Source organism: Equus caballus, chromosome 9 (genome assembly GCF_041296265.1).
Source record: "Equus caballus isolate H_3958 breed thoroughbred chromosome 9, TB-T2T, whole genome shotgun sequence".
NCBI classification, from domain to species: domain Eukaryota; kingdom Metazoa; phylum Chordata; class Mammalia; order Perissodactyla; family Equidae; genus Equus; species Equus caballus.
Window position 1 is genome coordinate 18,133,212 of NC_091692.1, and position 23,545 is coordinate 18,156,756.

Here is a 23,545-nt window from a genome sequence, read left to right on the forward strand (position 1 = left end):
AACAATGTAAGAAACAGCTCCAAGGGGGTAAAACATGAACGGTGTTCTGGTAACAATAAAGTAGTCCAGCTTGACTAGAGCACAAAACACACGTACGTAATAGAGCAATGAGAGGTTAAGAGAGGAAAACGCAGATTGGATGCCTATTCTGCAGTACTCTAGAACACAAGCTTACGGCTCTCTATTCTGGTCCATAGATGATAGTAGAGACAGTTTTAGTAATTATGGAAGTAGTACTAGCAAGAATGGCAGCTAAAACTTAATATTCACCATTTTTATATTCTAGACAATAACCTGCATGGGGTACTACTATTTTCACCCCAGTATTATAGACAAGAAAATCAGACTAAATCTGATCAAAGACCACAAAGCCAGTAAACTGGCAGAGCAAGAATGGGAATTCAGACAGTGAGACTCCAGAGTCCTCAATGATTTTTGAATATGGACTAATACAATTGGTTATACTCTTGATACATATAGCTTGGATGTGAAAAACAAAGGAGAAGAATGACTAAGTAATGAGGAAATGGCAACAGCTCAGGCAAGATATAAGAAATTTCAATTATGGTGGTAGTACGAATGAAAAAGAAGAGAATTCAAGGAACACTGAAGAGACAGAACCTATATAGTATATTATATAGCCTATATTATAACCTATATTATATTATAACCTACGTATAATATTATACGATAATATAGTTACAATAAATTATTATATATTATAATACATAATATTATATAATATATATATTAGGCTTATTAACTGACTAGATATGGGGAGTCAAAAGGACTCCGTATTTTTTAGTTTGAATGATCAGAATTATGACGCATTTACAGAAAAAGACAAAGATGAGCTGGAATTAAAAAGTGAAGTTTAGTTTTGCATGCTAGGTATACATAATCCACTAAACACCAGGTACAGAGATTCAGAAGACAGGTTGGAACTGAAGTGGAGAGTTTTAAAAGTGATCATGGGAAAATAAAGAGATTTGAAGATCATCTGCAGAGAAGGTCTAAAGAGAAACACAGTGGAGGAGATGTGGAAGGAGAGAATGGATGGAGGAAAGAGTATATCTAAGTTAAGGAACACATGATGTCAGAAGACAGTTCTAGAACAAAGACCATGTTCACAAACATAGAAGGGTTTAACCTGGCTCATAATACACACCCAATAACTGTCAGCTGAAGAGAAACCAACATCTGAGAGATGTTGCAACACCAAGAGAATGCACAGGACTTAGAGGAAAGAACTGTCAACCTAGTTCAAAGAGGATGAGTACTGAATAAAAACCATTAAATTGAAAATAGGGACATCAGTTATTTTTGAAAATGTGGCATCAGTAGAGTAGTAGGAGCTGGAAGTCATATTATGAAGCAATAAGAGAGTAGTAAGAACTTACAGCAACAAGCACAGACTACTTTTTGAATATGTTTTATATGACAAGGGAAGTATAGCAAGGTCAAGAGCAGAGTTTTTGTTTGTTTGTGTTTAAGAATACAAGTAACCTAAGTATGTTCAGAGGTGGAAGGCAAGAAATGAGAAGAAAAACTGAAAATGCAAGAAAGAAGGGATTGGTGAAATCACAAAGAAAAGCTGATTGCAAGAAAATTACCAAGTGCCAAGGACTGATAAGGCATGAAGTAGATAGGTGCTCCTGAAATCACCACCAAATCCTGGGATCTAGCTGGATATGGGAAGCAAACAAAGACAGATTAAGTGTTTATATTTCGTTTATGCATTGTATTGGCCCTATTAGATTTATGTTGTTTATTGAGATAATTTGCATACAATGAAGTTCATCCTTTTTAAGTGTATTGTCCAATGTGTTTTGACAACTGATTCTAATAACCACTGCTACAATCAAGATACAGAACATTTCCAATTTTCCAACCCTGTATACTTGCCAACCTCTGATCTGCACTCTGACACGATAGTATTGCCTTTTGTGTTTTACATTTTTCTCTCAGTATAATGTCTTTGAGATTTATCCATGTTGTTGCATGTGTCAATAGTTTATCCCACAAGTGTTTGTCCATTTACCAGTTGATGGAAATTTGGGTTGTTTACAGTTTAAGGCTATTATGAATAAGGCTGTTATAAACATTCACTTACAGGTCTTTGTGTGAACATAAGTTTTCCTTTCTCTTGGGTAAATACCAGGAATGGAATCACTGGGATGTATACTAAGTGTATGTTTAACTGTAAGAAACTGCCAGAACTTTTTCCAAAGAGGTTGTGCCATTTTGCATTCCCACTAGCAAAGCATGAGATTTCCAGTTACTCTAAATCCTCATCGGCACTTGAAATTGTTCATCTTTAATATTTTAGCCATTCTATTAAGTGTGTAGTGATATCTTATTATGTTTTTTAAAAGAAACTTTTTATTTTGAAATAATTTAAGTCTTACGGAAGAGTTGCAAAGATATTATAGAGAGTACCCTTCACCCATTTCCCTTAATGTTAACATCTTACATACTCTTGGCGTAGTAATCAAAATTAGAAATTAAAATTGCTACAATACTATTAATTAAATTGTAAACTTTATTTCCCCCTAATGTCCTTATGCCGTTCCGGACTCTAGTCCAGGACCCCCTGTTGCATTTAGCTGTCATGTCTCTTTAGTCTCCTCCAATCTGACAGTTCCTCTTTCTGTGTCTTTTTTGTGTTTACTACACAGTAGTCCCCCCTTATCCGCGGTTTTGCTTTCTGCAGTTTCAGTTACCTGCGGTCAACTGCTGTCTTAAAATATTAAATGGAAAATTCCATTAAAACCTATGAAAACAATCTATAGATTTTAAACTGCTCACTATTCTGAGTAGTGTGATGAAATCTTGCACCATCCTGCTCCGTCCTGCCCGGGACATGAATCATCCCTTTGTCCAGCATGTCCATGCTGTATATGCTGCCTGCCTGTTAGCCTGTTAGTTAGGAAAAAGCATAGTTTATAAAGGATTCGGTTCTATCTGTGGTTTCAGGCAGCCACTGAAGGTCCTGGAACGTATCCCCTGTGAATACTGGGGAACTAATAAAATAACTTTATTGAGATCTAATTACCATACCACACAATTTACCCACTTAAAATATACAATTTAGTAGTTTTTATTATATTCATAGAGTTGTGCTACAATCACACAATCAATTTTGGAAGATTTTTTACATTGAATTGCTTTGGTACCTTTGTTGAAAATCAACTGACCATAAAATTATTTCTGGACACTCAATTCTGTTCCATTGATCTAGTTGTCTATCCTTTTGCCCATTTCACATTCTCTTGATTACAGCAGCTTTGAAGCAAGTTTTGAAATTAAGTGTGAGTATTCCAACTTTGTTCTTCTTTTTCAAGATTGTTTTGGCAACTTGACTTCCTTTGTATCTTCATATAAATTTTACTATCAGTTTGTCAACCTCAACAAAAAAGTATGGCAGGATTTTCACTGGGACAGTCAAGAAATAATGTACAACTGAAATGTCACAATGACGTAAACTATTATGAACTCAATAAAAAATAAAACTTTAAAATATATAAACATAAAACTTCTGAAACCATCTGAAAAAAAAAGTTTGCTTCAATTCTAAACAATATTTTATAATTCAATAACCTACACTTATCCTACTCACTTCCACCAATTAAACACTTAGAGAACACCATAACTGTATTGTCTGAACTGGAGATAATCTTGGAAAGTTCTTAGAAATAACCCTAGAAAGTTCTAGGAAATTATTCTATTCCAGTGTTTCCCAAAGTTTCAGTCATTTAAGCATCTCCTTTGCAGTAACTGATATGTTTCTATCAATTCATAATTTATATTCACTGTACCAAAGAATGGCTAGATGCTTATCAAGTTGAAGTCCTCTTCCTGGGCATAAAGAAACCGAAACTTCCCAGCCCCCTAAGCAGTTAGGTTAGAACTTATAAGTAGGTCTAGACAATGGAACAAAGACAAAACTGACATTCCTCCACGTCTAGGCCAGGACCCAACAAAATTTTCAACATGTTCTCCCACCCCCTCGACCTTGTCTGCGCGGCTAGAAGTGAAGGACTTCAAAATGGAGGAGTGACACAATGGAAGAGACCCAGATTCCTGAGTCACCTCGTGGAGGAGAACCATCCAAACAGCATCAGAATGTGACATAAGTGAGAAGTAAACTTACGCTGTCTTAAGCCTCTAAGAATTGGAGGTTGCCTGTTTCAGCACCTTTCATTAAATGTCTGGACTAATACCCTTACTTTAAATGGAAATGTTACAGTATTATCCATGAATGGAAAACCAGTTGTTTTTCTAAAATACATTGAAAGAAACATTTAACTTTTTTGTGTGTGTACGAGGAAGACTGGCCGTGAGCTAACATCTGTTGCCAATCTTCCTCTTTTTTTTTTTCCCTTTTTTCTCCCCAAAGCCCCAGTACATAGTTGTATATCCTAGCTGTAGGTCATTCTAGTTCTTCTACGTGGGATGCCACCGCAGCATGGCTTGATGAGCAGTGTGTAGGTCCACACTCAGGATCCGAACTAGTGAACCCTGGGCTGCCAAAGCGGAACATGTGAACTTAACCACTCAGTCCTGGGGTCAGTCCCCATATTTAACTTTTAAAATAAGAAATGTTTATCTATGTATCACCTAAAGCCACCTAGTCTATAGAGAGAGCAAGAGTTCCAGTCTTCAAAACTGTGAGGAAAGTATTTATGAGGTGAGGATAAGAAAGGAACAAATCTTTTGGTAAGAAAAGAGTTACCTTGTTAATTTAACTGAGCCTCAAATATATCTTTTCTAAAAAGCCATTTTTACCAAAGAATCAAAGATACAAAACTAATAACTCAATATCCAAAAAATCATCTGATTTCATCACTCAACTATCCCTACAATAATGTATATCACCTGAAGAACAACATGAAATCTATATTTTAACCATTTTCATGGGTTTCTAATATTCATTTCTCATTTCTAATTACACAATTTTCAAAAACTCATTATCTTTGCTCTACTTTCATTCTTAGCTAAAAGCTAATCAGAGGTCATCCTAATATATATAACAAGTTACATAGAGTCTCTTTTCAAGTGCTTGTTGTGTGATTTTTCTATCAAACATTTTTGAGAGCACATAATAGAAAGATAAATCAATGTAATTCTGCAACCTGCCAGAAAATTTCTTACATGGGTCTTTATTTTTCAAAGGAGTGCTTGCATTGTGCAACTATATGGCATATACGAATTAAACACAACATTGCTTCCCGGCACTACTCCAGATCACTTATTTTAAAGACGTCTCACTAGTTTTTTAAAAAAACTTGTAATAAGGATTTTATTATTTTTACTAGTAAATTTTTCAAAGTTCTAACTACTAGAATTTTAGTTTGGGTAAAAATTTGCTAACTAATATAAGCTTTTCTCTGCGATTGAGTTGTTATCACCAGAGTGGGAAATTTGCAATAAAAATAAATGAATAGTATTCTGAAGAAGAAAGGCTTTCTAACCTGTTATTACATTTATTATCAAAATACCTCTTTTGATTAAGCTACATAAAGAGAGACCTCGCCTTAGTCTATGATTCTCACTTCTTTCTACTCCCCACTCTTTTCAAAAGTTAAAAATAATTTAGTTTCTTTTAAAAACAAGTCAATGGAAATAACATACTTATCAGATTTCCTCTCGCATCTCTGAGAGGAGCACCACCTCCACCTTTCCCCCAGGGGTTATAACTTCTCATTTCAGCTTCTAATTTAGCTTCATATTCTTCTTTTTCTTCACGTTCTTTCTTCCTTCTTTCTTCTCTTTCCCGAATCTTAACAACATAAGAAACATTCATAAGTGCTGACTAGTATTCTAATACAAAAAGCTAGTTTTAATATCAGATTTTATTTTATTTTTCTTATTAGAGAAAAAACTGGAGGGGCTTTTTTTCCGCATGCTTCACAATAAATTTAAAGTTGCAAGTATATGTAATATCCAATTTTAAAAACACTTCGATGGCTGGAATACAGAGATGCTGTTCCCCTCACATCATGCCACTAGAGTCCTTTCCAGCCACTGACGCCACTTTGGACTAAATCAAATCCTACCTCCCACCCACAACTTCTACCTGTGCCATTCTCTCCCTAACCTCACCAGTTCCATGGGAACCACTAAGATCGCCCTACCCTCCTTTTTCATCTCTCCTTTCATGGGACCTGGCCAGTCACAAACTAAACCCTACACTTCACCAGACCTACTCTACCCTGGGCAAATTGCACTCCTATAATTCAAAGAAGTTAAAGGTTCAGAGCTCTTTGGAGAATGGTGGACTACTATACGTAAAATTTTATGAAAGCGTACCAAACAAATACATTCTTACCATCATCAAGTATAAGCACAGGGTTGTTGTCTAGAGACATACGGGTAGGCAATGAACAAGTATTTACATTTTGGAAAGTTACATACAAAAAATAGTGTTGATAATTCTATAACTTAAAAAAAATCCCTTTTCCAAGGAGGTTGTCCACGTAAAAACTGAACAAAAGGAGCTTTAGAAGAAATCCAAGTGGACTTCATAGAAAAGTACCTCATATGGACATATACCTACCCAGAGTTCCAGGGTCCTCTCAGAGATATGAGTATTTCCCCAAAAATATCCATACATTTGACACAGTTACTCTTAAGTAAACTCTTTTCAAACATTACAAACTACAACAGAATCCACTATCTTCCTCCTTCAAAGTTCTACCTCATTTTTTGCCTATCATATGCTCCTAGATTACAACACTCAGAATCATCCACAAGCCTTCTGTTCCTTCTCATTCCTTATGTGTAAGTTCTATCGATAAAACTCCAGGGATTGTCTCTTGGAAGTCCTCCCCATCTTCCCCATCTGGTTCAAGGCCTCATCACCTCCTGGCTGGACTACCTCAATAGTTTACTGAAGGGTTTTTCTGCCACATCTCTTTCCCAACCATCTACATCACAACCAGATATCTTCCTAAAAGCCACATCTGCTCACATCAACTATTTCTTTCACTCTCTGGCTTAAAATTCCCTTCCTTTGGCTGTCTGTAACAGGATGAAACTGAAAACCCCTTATTAGCTATTCCTTCACAATCTAGCACAAACTAACACTGGAGCCCATTCCCCCACATCAATTCCATTTCATGAATACACCAGGAATTTCAAATCTATTCATTGTATACCATGCAGCTCAAATATCAACAACCATATGAAGCCCTCAACTGCCAAGGCAACTATTCTCCCTATCCTCTGCTTCCAACAGCATTCTACTCTGTTTACCTCAAAACTTATCATATTGAATTATAAATAACTCGGGTTTTTCTTCTCCTCTGCCATACTCTTAAGTTCCGAGGGACCACTGTTCTAACAGGTAAGATGTTCAACATTAAATGAGTGAATAAAGGAATGAATGAATACCTGCTGCAGCAAAGCTTCTTGGTAAGACTGAAGTGACTGTTTTGAAGGCTTTGGTTTATCTTCAAAAAACAATCCTGAATTTATTGCTCGATCACTTGTAATTTTCAGTTCATTCTGTCTAACTGTATTCCTACATCAAACACACAATTAATCATTTGAACCCATTTATGACTAAGCAAGAAGAAAATGCAATATTCCAAACAAGAAAAGATATTTCTCTGTAGGTCAAAGAGAAATCCTTAAGTAAACGACCCCTTCCTAAGTTCTTTCCCCTGTGTCTGCTTTCACAATTCATGGAACTTTCAAATTTACTGGATCTACTTCTTGATCTAGATGGCAGTTACATGGGGATGAAAAGACTTTGAGATAATTCATTAAGCAGTATACATATGATGCAGGCACTTTTCTGAATGCATAGAAATAATAATATAGTAGAAGTCCATCAAATAATATCATAACTAATGATTTACTTAAGAAATGTACTCCAGTATAAAATAATAACTTCCTAGCCATTTCAAGAATGAAATAATATATTTACAGTAAAAAGTCTGACTGCCCCAAATAAATAAAAATCTCTGAAAAAACTTACCAGGAAGCAAAAAAGCAAAAATTTAAAACATATTTTGGTTATATAAATCTCAAGCAATAAAGTGCTATTTGTCTTAAATACAAATCATGTTAACGTACAGGAACACAGCCACTTTGAAGAAAACAATACACTTAAAAAATATGAATTATAAAAGATAAACTCTATTAGTTTTATAATAAAATTGCAATTATAAAAAAGAGACTACAAAAGACTTCTCATCTCCAAAAACATCACCATCCCTTAAATAATGAGTTCCCTTTGTATATTTAACTTATCTAATTTATTTACAATTTTTTATTAGGATAAACAGATGTTTGTATATACTGGATTATGAGTGGGCAAAAGGGAAAATGAAGAGAACCAGAGCAAATGGTTCCTAACAGACCTTATACTTTTTCAGAGCAAGCATGTGTAAATGAATAAAGAAACTTGAGACGGCTTATCCAAGTAACTCAATCTCTCAAAACAAATTGGCTATAAATCACATCATGGATAGATTCTCTCTCAGTATCTATTTCACTCATTTTTCTTCCCTATCTCTTACCCCTCACTCAAGGACCTAAATTCTTAGCCTTTATTTATCAACTCCTCCCTGGCCCAAAGAGGATTTAGGGATGTATGTACAGTCAGATCAGAATGGGAGGAAGGAGACAAATGGTAGGGGTGGTAATTATACAGTGCAATAATTTTCAGTAAATTTATGGAGCTGTGCAATCATCACCACAATCCAGTTTTGGAACTTTTTCATAACCCAAAAATATTTCTCATACTCATATGCAACCAATCCCTGTACCCAACCCAGCCACAGGCAATCACAAGTAAGCGGCCTGCTTTCTGTCTCTATAGATTTGCTCTTTCTGGATATTTCATATAAATGGAACCATATGATATAGATAGATTCTTTCACTCATAATATTTTTGAGGTATGTTGTAGCATGTGTCAGCAGTTCATTCCTTTTTATCACTAAATAGTATTTCATTGCATGGATATAATACATTTTGTTTATCCACTTACCAGTTGATAGGCTTTTGAATTATTTATACTTTTTGGCTGTCATGAATAATACTGTTATGAACATTCACAGACAAGTCTGTGTGTGTACATATATTTTCATTTCTCTTAAGCATATGCTAGGATTGGAACTGCAGTGTTTTATGGTAAATATATATTTAACTTTTTAAGAAACTGCCATTTCCTGCAACTGCTTTTTGTATATTGATCTTGTATTCAGCAATTCTGTTAAAACTCCTATTAATTCTAATATTTTATCTGTACATTCTTTTGCAAATAATCAGTTTTTTCTCTTTCTTTCTAATCCTTATACATATCTTTCTTCCTTTCTTTTTTATTTTTGACCTTGCTGCAATTATTGGGCCCCAAAGGAAATGGTGATAATAAGAACACGTCTTATTGTTAATTTCAAAAAAAAAAAAAAAAAAAGAATGTTTTAAACATATCACTTTTAAGTAAACCATATGATGTAGGTTTTTCACGTTTATACTTTCTTAGGTTAAGTAGGCTCCCCCTCACCTATTTTGTTAAGTTTTTAATCACTAATGGATACTGAATTTTATTAATGCTTTCTCTGTATCTATTGAAATGATCATACTGCTTTCTTCTTTATTCTGTTAATATGGCACATTACAGTAACTGATTTTACAATAATAATATTGATATCTAACATCAATTTGTATTTAGTATATATCAGACACTGTTCTAAACACTTTACGTATTTTAATTCATCCAATCGTCAGAAAAACTGTATGAGTTGATACCATTATCATTCCAATTAATAAACAAGGAATATGAAACATTCCTCAAGCTAATTAGTAAAACCAGGATTCAAACCAAGGCACTCTGCCTGCCAAGTCTATACTCGTGACTGATATGCACTACTACACTTAGTCATCCAACTTTCCAGAATAATTCCAAGTTGGGATGAAATATCCTTTTCTACACTATGGGGTTCAGTTTTAGGATTCTTGTATCTATGTCTATGAGTGAAACTGGCCTGTAATTCCCAATTCTCATATTGGCCTTGTCAGATTTAAGTATCAGGATTATGACAGTCTCATAATAGTAGCTGTGCAGTATTCCCTCTTATTCTAGACTATTAGTGTGTGTAAGATTAATTTTTTTCCTTGGATGTTTGGTATAATTTACCAGTCCATCCAAACACGGAGTGTGTAGGCAGATTTGAAAATTATGACCCAATTTTCTTTAACAGTTTTGATATTGTTCAGGTTTTCTATTTCTTCAAGTCAGTTTTAAGTTAAATGTTAATAGCATTTTTTCTTCTTCACTTTAATTTCCAAATTCATTGGCACAAAATTGTTCATAATATATCCTCAGTGTCTTTTTAAGGTTAATTACAACTACAGTGACAATTTTTTCACTCCTAATGTTTCTTATTTATACTTCTCGCTTTTTTTTTTCACGATCAACCTCAACAGAGAACTACTTTACCAGTCTTTTTAAGGAACCTACTTCTTTAGACTCTGTTGATCCTCTATATTGAATGTTTCTATTTCATTAATTTCTGTTCTTTCTTTTTTTCCTTGCTTCTTTGGGTTTACGTTGCTGTTATGTTTCTCACTTTTTAGATGCATGATCATTATTTTATTTTTCATCTCATTTTATGTATTTTCCAATTTGTTCCTTGTTTTCTAATTTCCAATATACTGAGTTTTTAAAGTTATTTTTAAAATGGGTTCCTACTTTAAGTGGTACATAGGATATGAGTCCACTGAAATTTATTAAGACTTCCTTTGGGGCCAGCCCAGTGGTGGAACAATTAAGTTTGCACATTCTGCTTCTTCGGCAGCCCTGGGTTCACCCGTTTGGATCCTGGGTGCAGACCTACACAGTGCTTGTCAAGCCATGCTGTGGCAGGCATCCACATATAAAGTAGAGGAAGATGGACACAGATGTTAGCTCAGGGCCAGTCTTCCTCAGCAAAAAAGAGGAAGATTGGCAGTAGATGTTAGCTCAGGGCTAAACTTCCTCAAAAAAAAAGACTTCCTTTAAGGACTAGGATGTGATCAGTCTCATAAATATTCCTATGAGAGCAACAAAAATATATATTCTGGGGGCTGGCCCCGTGGCTGAGTGGTTAAGGTCACGCGCTCCACTGCAGGCGGCCCAGTGTTTCGTTGGTTCGAATCCTGGGCGCAGACATGGCACTGCTCATCAAACCACGCTGAGGCAGTGTCCCACATGCCACAACTAGAAGGACCCACAACGAAGAATACACAACTATGTACTGGGGGGGCTTTGGGGAGAAAAAGGAAAAAAATAAAATCTTTAAAAAATATATATATATATATATATATTCTGAAGTTTGGGATGCATTTCCATACATTTCCATTAGAGTAAGCTTGTTAATTATGTTAAGTGAATCCTTCTATAACCTTACTGATTATTTTCTGATTTATCTATCACTTATGAAAACAAGTGATAAAGTCTCACACTAGGATTCTGTATTTGTCTACTTTCACCTGTAATTCTTTAAAATTTTGCTTTATATACATTTTGACACTATGTTTTTAGGTGCATAAAATTTTTTATTATATTATCCTGCTAAAATGAACCTTTACTTTTTATAAAAGAATACTTTTTGTCTCAAAAAAGTTTTATAAACTGAAAAACTAATTTTATTTCATCTTAATATAGCTAAACAAACTTCATTTTAATTCATATTCTCCTAGTATATCTGTATCTTTTTACTTTCAACTTTTCTATATCATTTTTTAAACATGTCTTACAAGCAACATGTACCTAGATTTTGCTTTTGTATCTAGTATGCCAAGATTTCTCTTTAAACTTGATACTTAACCATTTACTAATATCAAATTTAAGTTTGTCATTTAATTTGGACTTTTAATCGGGTTAAATAGTTTCCTTAAACCTTTCTATGTTTCTTTTTATCCTCATTTTTTGCCTCCTTTTTGATTTTTTTTCCTTTACTACATTAGTAAGTTGCACCTTTTGTCCATATACTTTTAATGGTTACCCTAGAAATATAATGCCCATATTTAACTTATCAAAGAGTAAAGCTAATCAGAATGCTTACCACCCTCCCAAATGACACAAAAATTTTGAAACACTAACCTCTTCCAAATTATATGCTATTCCTATTAATCACTCAATTTTACTCACTTTTAAACTCATAATAATTTTACACAGATAATGTTTATTGAATTCCATCCACGTATTTATTCGGTTTTTTTCTTTCCACTCCTTCATGCAATGCAGACATTCCCTCTGTGACCCCCTTCCTTCTGCATTTAGAATTGAATTTACTGAGGGTCTGCTAGTGGCAAATTCAGTTGATTCTCTTACAATATTTTTACTTCAATCTCATTCATGAAAAACAACTTCGCTGAATATAGAATGATCTCAACACACTGACAGTATCTTTAGTTATCTTCTGAATTCCTTCCTAGAGTTACTTTGAGAGTAAGGTCTTTTCTCTTTGGCTGATTTTAAGTTCCTCTGCATTTTTTATGTTCTGAAGTTTTACTATGATTGCCTTGGTATGGACTTTTTTTATTTATCCTGTTTGAGAGGTGTTGGGCTTTTAGAATCTATAGATGAGAATCTTTCATCAATTGTAGAACATGTTAAGATATCATCTCTTCAAATATTCCTTTTGTCCCTTTCCTCTTTTGCTAGAATTCTAACTAGATACAGTTAGACCTTTTTAGTTCCATAACTTACCCTCTCTTTCATATTTTCCAAGTCTTTTTCTCTTGTTCTGGATTTCTTCGTATCTGCTAATTCAGAGGTTCCCAAACTTTAGAATACATTAGAATCACCTGGAAAGCTTGCTGAACCAGAAGTTGTTGGGCTCCACCACAGAGTTTCTGATTCATAGGTGGGTGGAGCCTCAGAGTTTTTACATTGTTAACTTGTTCTCAAGATGCTGCTACTCTAGAGACCACACTTTGAAAACCATAGTTCTAGTTCATTAATTCTTGCTTTAGATACGTCAAATCTGCTTTTAAGCCCCATGCATTGAGTTAATACTCTCAATTATTAAAAGATCCTTCTAAAATATCTAGTTACTTCTATTTCAAATCTGATTGATCATTCTTCATAGTTTCTTATGCCCTGATATAAATATGTTCAATATGACCATTTTATATTTTATCTAAGAATTCCTAATCTGAGGTCTTTGTCGGTCTGTTTTTGCAAGCCTATTCCCAACCATGCTTGATTTCCCTGTATATTTTATGAGTTTTGAATGTGAACTTCACACATTCCTTGGAAAATATTTAAAGTCCCTTATCTTCACTTTCTACTTACCAACTGCTTTGGAAATTTCCCTTTTTGTTACTCAGACACTGACAGCTTCCTTAATAATCTCTATACTTTTTTCCCTCCTCCATTAATCAAATCTGTATCACCTTCCTATAATTCTGGCCCTTGTCAATTTTTCAATCATTTTTGCTTAAAGAGTGATATTGCTTTCACAGTACAAGAAGTCTATTTTTAAAAATGTACACAAAGGAAGTACATATAACAAAGAACAAAGATAATCAGCATTCAAAAAATAAAAATAAATGGAAAAAAGACACAAACTTATAGACACTTTCCCCTTTTTTTCCCTGAGTCATTATAGATTTTATTGATGGTATTCATGGAATAAGACTAGTAGAATCTCTAAAACCCTGCTGTTCATGGGGGTCTGCGATGGGAACTATGTCAAAGATGGGAGGTTCTAAGTGTTGGGTAAAGTTAAAGCAGTGCTTCCCCAGCAAATGAAATCTCCTCATTCTCTCTACTTTCCTTCCTTTTTATTTTTCCTTTTTCCCTGGTGATCCAGGGCTCTCACTCCTTAGAAATCATGCAGACCATGAAGTGCACCATATAGACGCTGGGTCAAATTTATTTTCAAGCTTAGAAATGAGTGTGACAAAGTAGTTACTGAGGACAATGCCAATATCAAAGATGAATAGTGATGTCACTGTCAAAGACACAGGAGATAACTTGGTCTTCAGTGTAGCAAGAGATGCCCATCAATGACATTTCCTAATCTTTGGGAGGGGAGTCCTGTCACAGATCCTTTTGAGAATTTGATAAAAACTATCTACTTTCATGGCAAAAACCTGTGTACACAAAAGTTACACATACAATTTCAAGGGACTCAACCTTTCTGAAACCTACACACCTAAGGTTAAGAAATCCCAAAGATCCTTTTCAGCTCTAAAGTTCTATAATTTGATCCTGAATAGACCACACTCAATAAAAAGAGAGTACTTTGTATAAGTGGCAAATTTTAGAAAATAAACATACATATGTTTAGAAAATAAACATATTCATTTTAAAATAATTATAAACTCTCCTATTATTAGCCCACAGGGTCAGCCCCATCATAAAGATTTTTATGCTACCATTTCTTCTAATCAAAAAATGGTCTCAGTGTGGGAATCAGAATGGTATCATACAAAGACTTAAGGCTTTGAAGCCAGACAAAACCACTCTAGATTTCTACCTTCACTGCTTATTGACTGAGGACTTAGGCAAGTCACTTTATACAGCTGAGTCTCAACGTCTTCAACTGCAAATACTGATACATATATTATATATATGTATACATATGTACATATATATTTATAAAGAGCCTGATAGGATAGTGGCACACACTAGGTACGCAGTAGATTTAAACTGCTATTATTATTATTACGACTATTATTACAATTAAAATTCTAAGGTACAAGTCACCAATAAGTGAATACAGGCTTGGGGATATGAGCAGCAGACTTAAGAACCTCTTTCCTATACCATTTCTACCTATGAAATAAGCTGTGTTTAAGTAATAAGACATATAGAAAAGAAGATAGATCATGCATAAACCTAAATTATCAACAGAATCACAAGTTCCTTTCACCTCTAAATAGGTTAAAATGTTAAAATTAATTAAATTAAATTAATTTAATTGAAAAGTGGTTTGAAAGGAATTTAGGGCATCATTCCATTATTTGGCTTTTATTAGTGTATCATAAGTTTACACTTTTTAATGTGGCATTCAAAAAAACTTAACAGAAAAGAGATAACTTAAAAAACAAATACACTGGGACCTTGCTCAGTACCATAGTGGTTAAGTTTGCGTGCTACACTTCGGCGGCCCGGGGTTCACAGGTTCGGATCCTGGGCACACACCTACATACTACTCGTCAAGACATGCTGCGGCAGCATCCCACATACAAAGTAGAGGAAGATTGGCAGTTAGCTCAGTGACAATCGTCCTCAAGCAAAAAGAGGAAGATTGGCAACAGACGTTACAGAGTCAATCTTCCTCACACACAGACACAAAAACCAACTAGACTGGGGATGTGAATTAGGATTAACTATAAATAGGCATAAAGGGTCTTAGTGGAGAGGTGAAAATGTTCTAAAACTGGAAAACACTTCCATAATAGAAAAGTAAGGACCTTTGCAAATCTGCTACTCCATTTAAGTAATGAGAATGCTAAAAATTGCCAAAATCTACTTTTTCTTAATTATGGAAAGTAATGAAAGTCTTGCAACAATCCAAGAAGAGTTTAAAAAAAAAAAAAAAAAAAAGAGGGGCTGGCCCCGTGGCTGAGTGGTTAAGTTCGCGCGCTCCGCTGCAGGCGGCCCAGTGTTTCGTTAGTTCGAATCCTGGGCGCGGACATGGCACTGCTCATCAAACCACGCTGAGGCAGCGTCCCACATGCCACAACTAGAAGAACCCACAACGAAGAATACACAACTATGTACCGGGGGGCTTTGGGGAGAAAAAGGAAAAAATAAAATCTTTAAAAATAAATAAATAAATAACATTAAAAGAAAAAAAAGATTTTCATTAAAAACAGTAATCTTTGTGGCATGTGAACCTGACCTTTCCCACTCGACTTCTCCCCAGCTCCACCAAAGCCTTAAAATTCAACAGTCTCCAAAGACAAGAGCTGTGAAAACCAGCAGCCCAGCTGCCACTGGAGGGGTAGTTCTGGAGCTCCCCAAATACCCAATGTCTAGAAAAATGTCACTTTTGATCTATCTGGCAGCTCCCTGGAAAAGCCCCATTGACAAGGCCTGCCTTTATTTAACACAGACTCAGAACATCCTTATCATGAGGTGTTTGTAGAAAACAATCAGCAGCAATTGTTTAACATCCCAGTTCTCTGAGACAGCAAAATCATTGGGGCAAGCAAAAGGCTGACCAAAAAAATCTAAAGAAAAAATCTAGAAATAACATATCCACAGGGGCTTGAGAAAGTCCACCTATTTCTTTTTTTTTTTTTCTTTCCAAAGCCCCCCAGTACATAGTTGTATATTCTTTGTTGTGGGTCCTTCTAGTTGTGGCACATGGGACGCTGCCTCAGCATGGTTTGATGATGAGTGCCATGTCCACGCCCAGGATTCGAACCAACAAAACACCGGGCCGCCTGCAGCGGAGCGCACAAACTTAACCACTTGGCCATGGGGCCAGCCCCCCAACATATTTCTGAGACTCTAAAAAGCTACATGCATGTGCAGAGTTATGCATATGCCCAGGAAAGCTTTCAGAATACTATAATCTCTCACCTCTGGCTGGCACTGAAGCTCTGTGATAACAGGAAGTGAAGGTTAAAGGTTAAAGCAAAGATGTAAACTGCCAGAGTACTGAAGACATGCCCCAACACAAGTACAGAACACTTGGCAAAGACTGGGAAACTTATTGGTTTAAGCCCTTTAAGAAATCTCTGTCTAATCATGAGCTAACTATTACACTAACCTAACAAAGATGTCAGTGGCTACACATGACAAAAAACATAGACTTCACAGAACTAGTTCAGAGTAGCTACTTTAAAAAGAGCAACAACAACAAACAATAACAAATGACAATAACAATAAGCCCTAGGGAGGGGACAGAATCTAAATGCTTGGTTTCCAGCAAAAAAAATAATCTGCAGGGAAGATACAAAGAAAATAACACAAAAATTATCCTAAAAGAAGAGAATTAAAATGGAATGCTACAAAATATTTAACATAAAAGAACACATTAATGGAGGAAAAGAGAAACAAAAAAGACATAAGACACATATTTTAAAAATAGCATAATGGCTGAAAAAAATCCTACCTTAATAGGAATTACATTAAACATAAATATAGGCAGAGGCTAGCAGAATGGGGTGGCAAGGGGAGACCAGGATACAAATGTATGCTGTCTATACAGAGACTCACTTTATATTCAAAAACACAAAAATATTAATGGCAAAACCTGGAAAATTTGGTTACATGCAAACAGTAACCAGAGAGAACAAGCATAGCAACATTTATAACAGACAAAATACACTTTAAGTCAAAATTGTTACTAGAGACAAAAAAGGATCTTTTATACTGATAAAAGGGTCAATGGATCAGTAAGACATAATTATAAACATATATGTACATAACTGTAGAAATCCAAAACACAGGAAGCAAAAACTGACAGAACTGAAAAGAACCAAATAGAAATTATAGAGTTTAAAAGTACAATGGTGCAATGGTTAAGCTTGCACGTTCCACTCAGGCAGCCTGGGGCTCCCTGATTCAGATCCCAGGTGCGGACCTACGCACTGCTTGTCAAGCCATGCTGTGGCAGGCGTCCCACATATAAAGTAGAGGAAGATGGGCAGGGATGTTAGCTCAGGGCCAGTCTTCCTCAGCAAAAAGAGGAGGATTGGCGGTGGATGTTAGCTCAGGGCTAACTGTCCACAAAAAATAAATAAATAAATAAAAATTTTAAAATATATTTGTTTTTTTCTCTTTTAAAAATTTATTTTTTTTTACTTTTTAAACTTTTTTTGTTGAAAACTAAGACACAAACACACACACATTAGCCTAGGCCTACACAGGATCATCAATATCATTGTCTTCCACCTCCACATCTTGTCCCACTGGAAGGTCTTCAGGGGCAATAACACACATGGAGTTATCATCTTCTGTGATAACACCACCTTCTCCTGGAATACTTCCTGAAGGACCTTCCTGAGGTGTCACTCGCTTCAGAAATATGTCCATGGTGGTTTGCTTGGTTTGTTTCTTTCTTTCATCACAGATTTGCTAGTAAGCAGCTAATGCACAATGAACATTCTCCTCTATTAATGAAAACCTTGCAGTGTTGGAGTCCATGTTTTAAAACTTTTTTCAAGCTTACTGAGGTCTGCAAAGTTTCTGCTAAACCCTTCACTGCGAATTTTCTTGGGGGTTCTTTTTCTTCTCTTGCAGCTTCTTTTTCTGTTGCCTTCTCTTCAGCTATGTGCTCCTGTTCTAGTTCTAAAAATTCCTCATTAGACAGTTCCTCAGAAACCACCTCCAGGAGTTTCTCAAAGTCATCCTCATCCAAACACAGGTTAAAGTTGTTTGCCATCTCAACCACAGCCTTGTTGATTTTTGCCACTTCCTCATCCTTGGCAAATCCTTTGAAGTCATGGACAAACCTGTTGAGCATCTTCTTCCAGATGCCATTCATACACTCCTTGGTGACACCAACCCAAGTCCAAGCAAGGTTCTTGATGCAGTCATAGATGTAATCCAGAATTGCATCAATGTTTTCCTCAGTTGCAGCAATATCCTGGGCAAAGGTTGTCCTTAAGCAGTAAGCCTCACAAGCTGCTTTAACTCCTTGATTTAAGAGGTGGTGTTTGGAGGGAGAAACACCATTTTGATATTGGGATGTAGATCACCAATAAAAGGAGCATGTCTGGGAGCATTATCAACAATAAGCAAACCTTTGAAAGATATGCTATTCTCCAAGCAGTACTTCTCTATTTCACTGGCATAGCAATTCAGGAGGGCCTCTTGGAAGAGGAGCTGGGTCATCCACAACTTCCTGTTGTTTCTGGAGTACACTGGCAGTGTGTGCTTATTGACGTGCTGGAAGGCCCTGGGGATCTCACTGCGCCAGATCACAAAGGGTTTTAATTTGTAGCCTGCAACAATGCTCCAAAGCAAAACTGTTATGCTGTCCTTAAAAGCCATGAAACCTGGCATGACTTGGCCTTCTTATGGGTCAAAGTCCTTTCAGTCAACTATATACACAACAGAGAGGTTTCATCCATACTGAACATTTGCCGCGGCAAATAATTTTCTTCTACAATCAGCTTATCTAAACTTTTCAAGAATTCTTCAGCTGCCTTCACATCAGCACGTGCAGACTCACCACTTGCTTTCACATTATGTAATGAATAATGATTCTTGAATCATTTAAACCACCCAGAGCAAATTCAACATCATAGTCAGGTCTAGCCTCTTCTTTCAACACTGCAAAGAAACTTTTTGCTTTGGTATGATCATTGAGGTACTGAGAAGGATATGCTTCTGTGTGGAATCTTCAATTCAGGTCTTTAAAAGCTTCCCCATGTCTGATATAGGCCCTTCTCAAACTTTTGTTAGTCTCATTGCCTTCAATGAAGCAGACCCTTTAACAGATTCCATCACTTTGTTCTTGTTCTTAGATTTTCGCTATGGTGGAATGGGATATGTTTGAGTGGCAAGCAATAACCATCACTGATTTTTCCATCATGTCGTCCTTAATCACTTTTAATTTTGTTTCCAGGTCAATCACTCTTACTGGCAACATCAGCTGGATTTGGTAGGCTTGGCCACCATGATGAACAAAACAAAACGAATTAAATCAAGCACAAGAGAAAATGATACAACCAAGAAAGGCAATAGGCACAAGATGTATGAGGCTACTGCCAGGGCAACACAGCACACTGTTTTACAGTAAACGTTTGCCTTTTTTTAGGAGTAGAGCTTACCTGTTTTTTTCTGATTCTTTTATTGAGGTCATGATGGTTTATAGCATTGTGTAATTTCAGGTGTACATTATTATTTACCAGTTTCTTTATAGACTGCATTGTGCTCACCACAAATAGTCTAAATTTATTCATCACTATATATATGTACCCCTTTAACCCTTTCACCCACCCTCCAACCCCTTCCCCTCTGGTAACCACTAATCTGTTCTCCTTGTCCTTGTGTTTGTTTATCTTCCACATCTGAGTGGAATCATGCAGTGCTTGTCTTTCTCTGTCTGGCTTATTTCACTTAACATAATACCCTCAACGTCCATCTGTGGTGTTGCCAATGGCAAGATTTTGTCTTGTTTTATGGCTGAGTAGTATTTCATTGTATATACATGAAACATCTTCTTTATCCATTCATCAGTTTATAGCCACTTGGGTTGCTTCCACATCTTCACTATTGCAAATAATACTGCAATGAACAAAGGGGTGCATAATTCTCTTTGATTTGTTGATTTCAAGTTATTTGGGTAAACACCCAGTAGTAGGATAGCTAGGTTGTATGCTATTTCCATTTTTAATTTTTTGAGGAATCTCCATACTGTTTTCCATAGTGCGTGAAGCAGTTTGCATTCCCCTCAGCAGTGTATGAGAGTTCCCTTTTCTCCACATACTCTCCAACACTTGTTATATTTTGTCTTGGTAAGTACAGCCATTCTAACAGGTGCAAGGTGGTATCTCACTGTAGTTTCATTTGCATTTCCCTAATGATTAGGGATGCTGAACATCTTTTCATGTGCCTGTTGGCTATCTGTATATCTTCTTCGGAAAAATGTTTGTTCATATGCTCTGCCCATTTTTTGACCGTGTTGTTTGTTTTTAGATTGCTGAGTTGTATGAGTATTTTATATATTTTGGAGATTAATCCCTTGTCAATATACGATTTGCAAATATTTTCTCCAAGTTGGTGGGCTGATTTTTCATTTTGTTCATGATTTCCTTTGCCTTACAGAAGAAGCTCTTTAGTCTGAAGTAGTCCCATTTGTTTATTTCTCCTTTTGTTTCTCTTGCCTGAGTAGACATGGTATTTGAAAAGATGCTGCTACAACTGATGTCAAAGAACGTACTGTCCCCGCCCTGCTCGCTCCCCGCCGGAGTCCGCCGTCCGTCCGCTCATGGCCTGGGTCGCGGCCAGCGAGCCGCTCTGAGGCGGGCCGCGCGGAGTCGTGGGGCCACCACCGTGGCCCTCGCTGTCGGGGCCTCACCGCCCGCCTGTGGTGCCCGCGCACGCCGGCCGCTGTCCTGCCCGGCTGTCCGCGCCGCGCATTGGAGCTCGGGGGAGCGCGGCAGCCAGGGCCGGCGGAGGCGCGAGAAGCCGGCCGCCGGTGTTGCGGGGGCCATGACCGTGGAGCAGAACGTGCTGCAGCAGAGTGCGGGGCAGAAGCACCAGCAGACATTTTTGAATCAGCTGAGAGAAATTACTGGGATCAACGATGCCCAGATACTACAGCAAGCTTTGAAGCAATGGAAACTTGGAGTTGGCAGTGGCTTTCCTCACTGCAAAGAATGCCAACACCCCTCAGCAGGAGGAGACAACTTACTACCAAACCGCGCTTCCTGGCAATGATAGATACATCAGTGTGGGAAGCCAAGCAGATACGATGACCAACCAGAAGGACAGAGGGAGCCTCAGACTAGGAAGACTGGGCAGCTGTGGGGGCAGTCCCAGGCGTCCCTGCACAGAAGGAAACTTGAAAACAGGAGGAGAGTGGGCCTCACCCAGGGATGGCCCCCACCACTTGCTCTTGTGCACAGAAAGGGACATGGCCTGGCCCTGCTTTGTCCCCTAGGTGTGCTGTAGGGCCAGGTGGGCCTAGACTGGCAGAGCCAGGCTGCCATCAGCCCTGTCCACCTCCCCCAGTGCCTGGAGAAGTGAGACCCCTTCTACTTTCAGAGCTCACTTAGGGGTCTGTTTCCTGGACCCTAGCTGGCCTCCCCTCCCCCAACCGACACACCCTGGTTCTGGCCATCTGTTTACTTTGGAGATGGAACACTCCTCAGGGTTCCGAGCGGTCAGTTGTGGCCCACAGGGCACTGGCACTCAGAGGCACAGCTGTGGAGCTCTCCCCAGCCATGGAGGGCCTGCTGCCTGCCATCGCATCCTCTTTCCAGCTGATCCTGGGGCACCTGTGGTGTGCTCTGCTGGTGATTTCGGAAAGCTTGAGCCAGAGGCCAGGTCTCCCTGCGTTCCCCTGGGAGATCCTGGTATGTACTGTGGTGGTGGCTTTGATAGTAAAGACAGGACATATTTTCAGAAGAGGGAAGTCTCCAGGCGAAAGGTGTTCTGCCTGCGGTGAAGTCAGTGGAGAATGTGGGGAGAATACAGGACCTGAGAACCGAGCTGAGGAAGCCCTTCAGTGCCCTCGGGTGGAGGCCAGTCCTCTCCCGTTACGAACCTTGTGCTTGGCAGCAATGAATACAATGCTGAGCACATCAGCACTTCAGCACACTGTCGACCTTCTGGAAAAGGCTTTGAAGAGCCTGCCTGTTAAAGTCTCCAAAGCAACTGATGCAAACCCCATCTCAAAATCATCAGAGAAGGATGGAGAACAACTTCAGAAGAACACAACGAATGATTTGAATGAAAACACTCCTTTTCCAGCAAGTCCATTAGTGCTCCGCCAAGACATGCCGAGATGGGAGAAGACGGCACAGGAAAAGGAGGAGAAGAACGGAAGGCTGGAGCAGTCGAACACACAAACACTGTCCATCCTGAAAGATCAAGTCGGCCAAATCCTGCCAGCGGTCGCAGTCCCGGTGCACACCATCCCTTTGCCTGACCTCCTTGCCCAGCAAATGGATGACGGGAATGCGGAAGTCCAGCAAAAGAGGGAAGCAGGAAAGGGGGAACCCCCCATCCCTAAGTCAAAAGTTGGTCTGAAGGGGGTCACTGATGATGCTGACCTCAGGGCGCCCCTTCAAAGTCCCGAAGAGGAACATCAAGAAGGAGCCAGACGGTTGTGGCAAGAAAAGCAAATGAAGGAAGAGCTTCCAAGACAAATCCCCTCCTTCCAAACCGAGGAAGCAACTTTGCAGCACGAAAACGCCAAGCTTGAAAGTGAGATTCAGAAGCTGAAGCTCAAACTTCAAATTCTGCATGAGCTACATGATGAAGAAGTTGGGCCACTTTACAGAAAATTCTTTGAGGAGCAAAGGGTCTGCTCCGAGTTGGACAAGAAGCTCCTCAACGTGTGCTGGGAGATGAACTCCACGTACCAGCTTCGCAACCTCTACAAGAAGATGGCTGAAGACCTGGCCCAAGAAGTGAAGACGTGCACTTCCTACTATCACAAGGAGAACCTCTTCCAGATGCAAAGAGCCGAAGAAAGCAAGAGGGCAGCCGTGTTGGCGGAGAGAAAGCTCGAGGAGCTAAGAAGAGAAAATGAGCACAACAGGCAAAGGCTGGCCATGTTGGAGGCCTCGTTCCAGCCTTTGCCGAGAGGCAATTTTCCTCCAGCTGCTCCTCCCACGGTCCCCAGAGGCCCAGAAGTGTGGGGGATCCCCTGGGCCGGTAGGACCCCACAGGAAGGAAGATGGCCCTGCCACGAGGCCTCAGGGGTCTGGGGTCACCTGCAGATTTGACTCAGCATCCACAGCAGCTGGGCCCTTGGCACCCCAGCCACGGCAGGACATCTGCACGGGTGTTCTCTTTTCAAAGGAATTTTGATTTTTCTCTTTTTAGTTTAGCTATTATTACTTAATTGATTATTCTTATTCAAGTACATAAAGCATTCTAATGTGTAAGATATTTTTTCAAATAAA

General features: G+C 38.1%; 1 protein-coding gene across 11 annotated transcripts in view; it reads right to left on the reverse strand.

The window, feature by feature from the left end:
- The window catches only part of CSPP1 (centrosome and spindle pole associated protein 1), a 161,994-nt gene that overhangs the window by 37,481 nt on the left and 100,968 nt on the right, over window positions 1-23,545 (reverse strand). For all 11 annotated transcript variants that reach the window (XR_011421173.1, NM_001309235.2, XM_070221329.1 and 8 more), the window contains 2 exon segments: window positions 7,396-7,525; window positions 5,635-5,782 (listed from right to left, as the gene is read on the reverse strand). Coding sequence is in view for 10 of the 11 variants with exons in the window: in NM_001309235.2 (NP_001296164.2) it covers window positions 5,635-5,782; window positions 7,396-7,525 (278 nt within the window). In the remaining variant the exon portion in view is untranslated.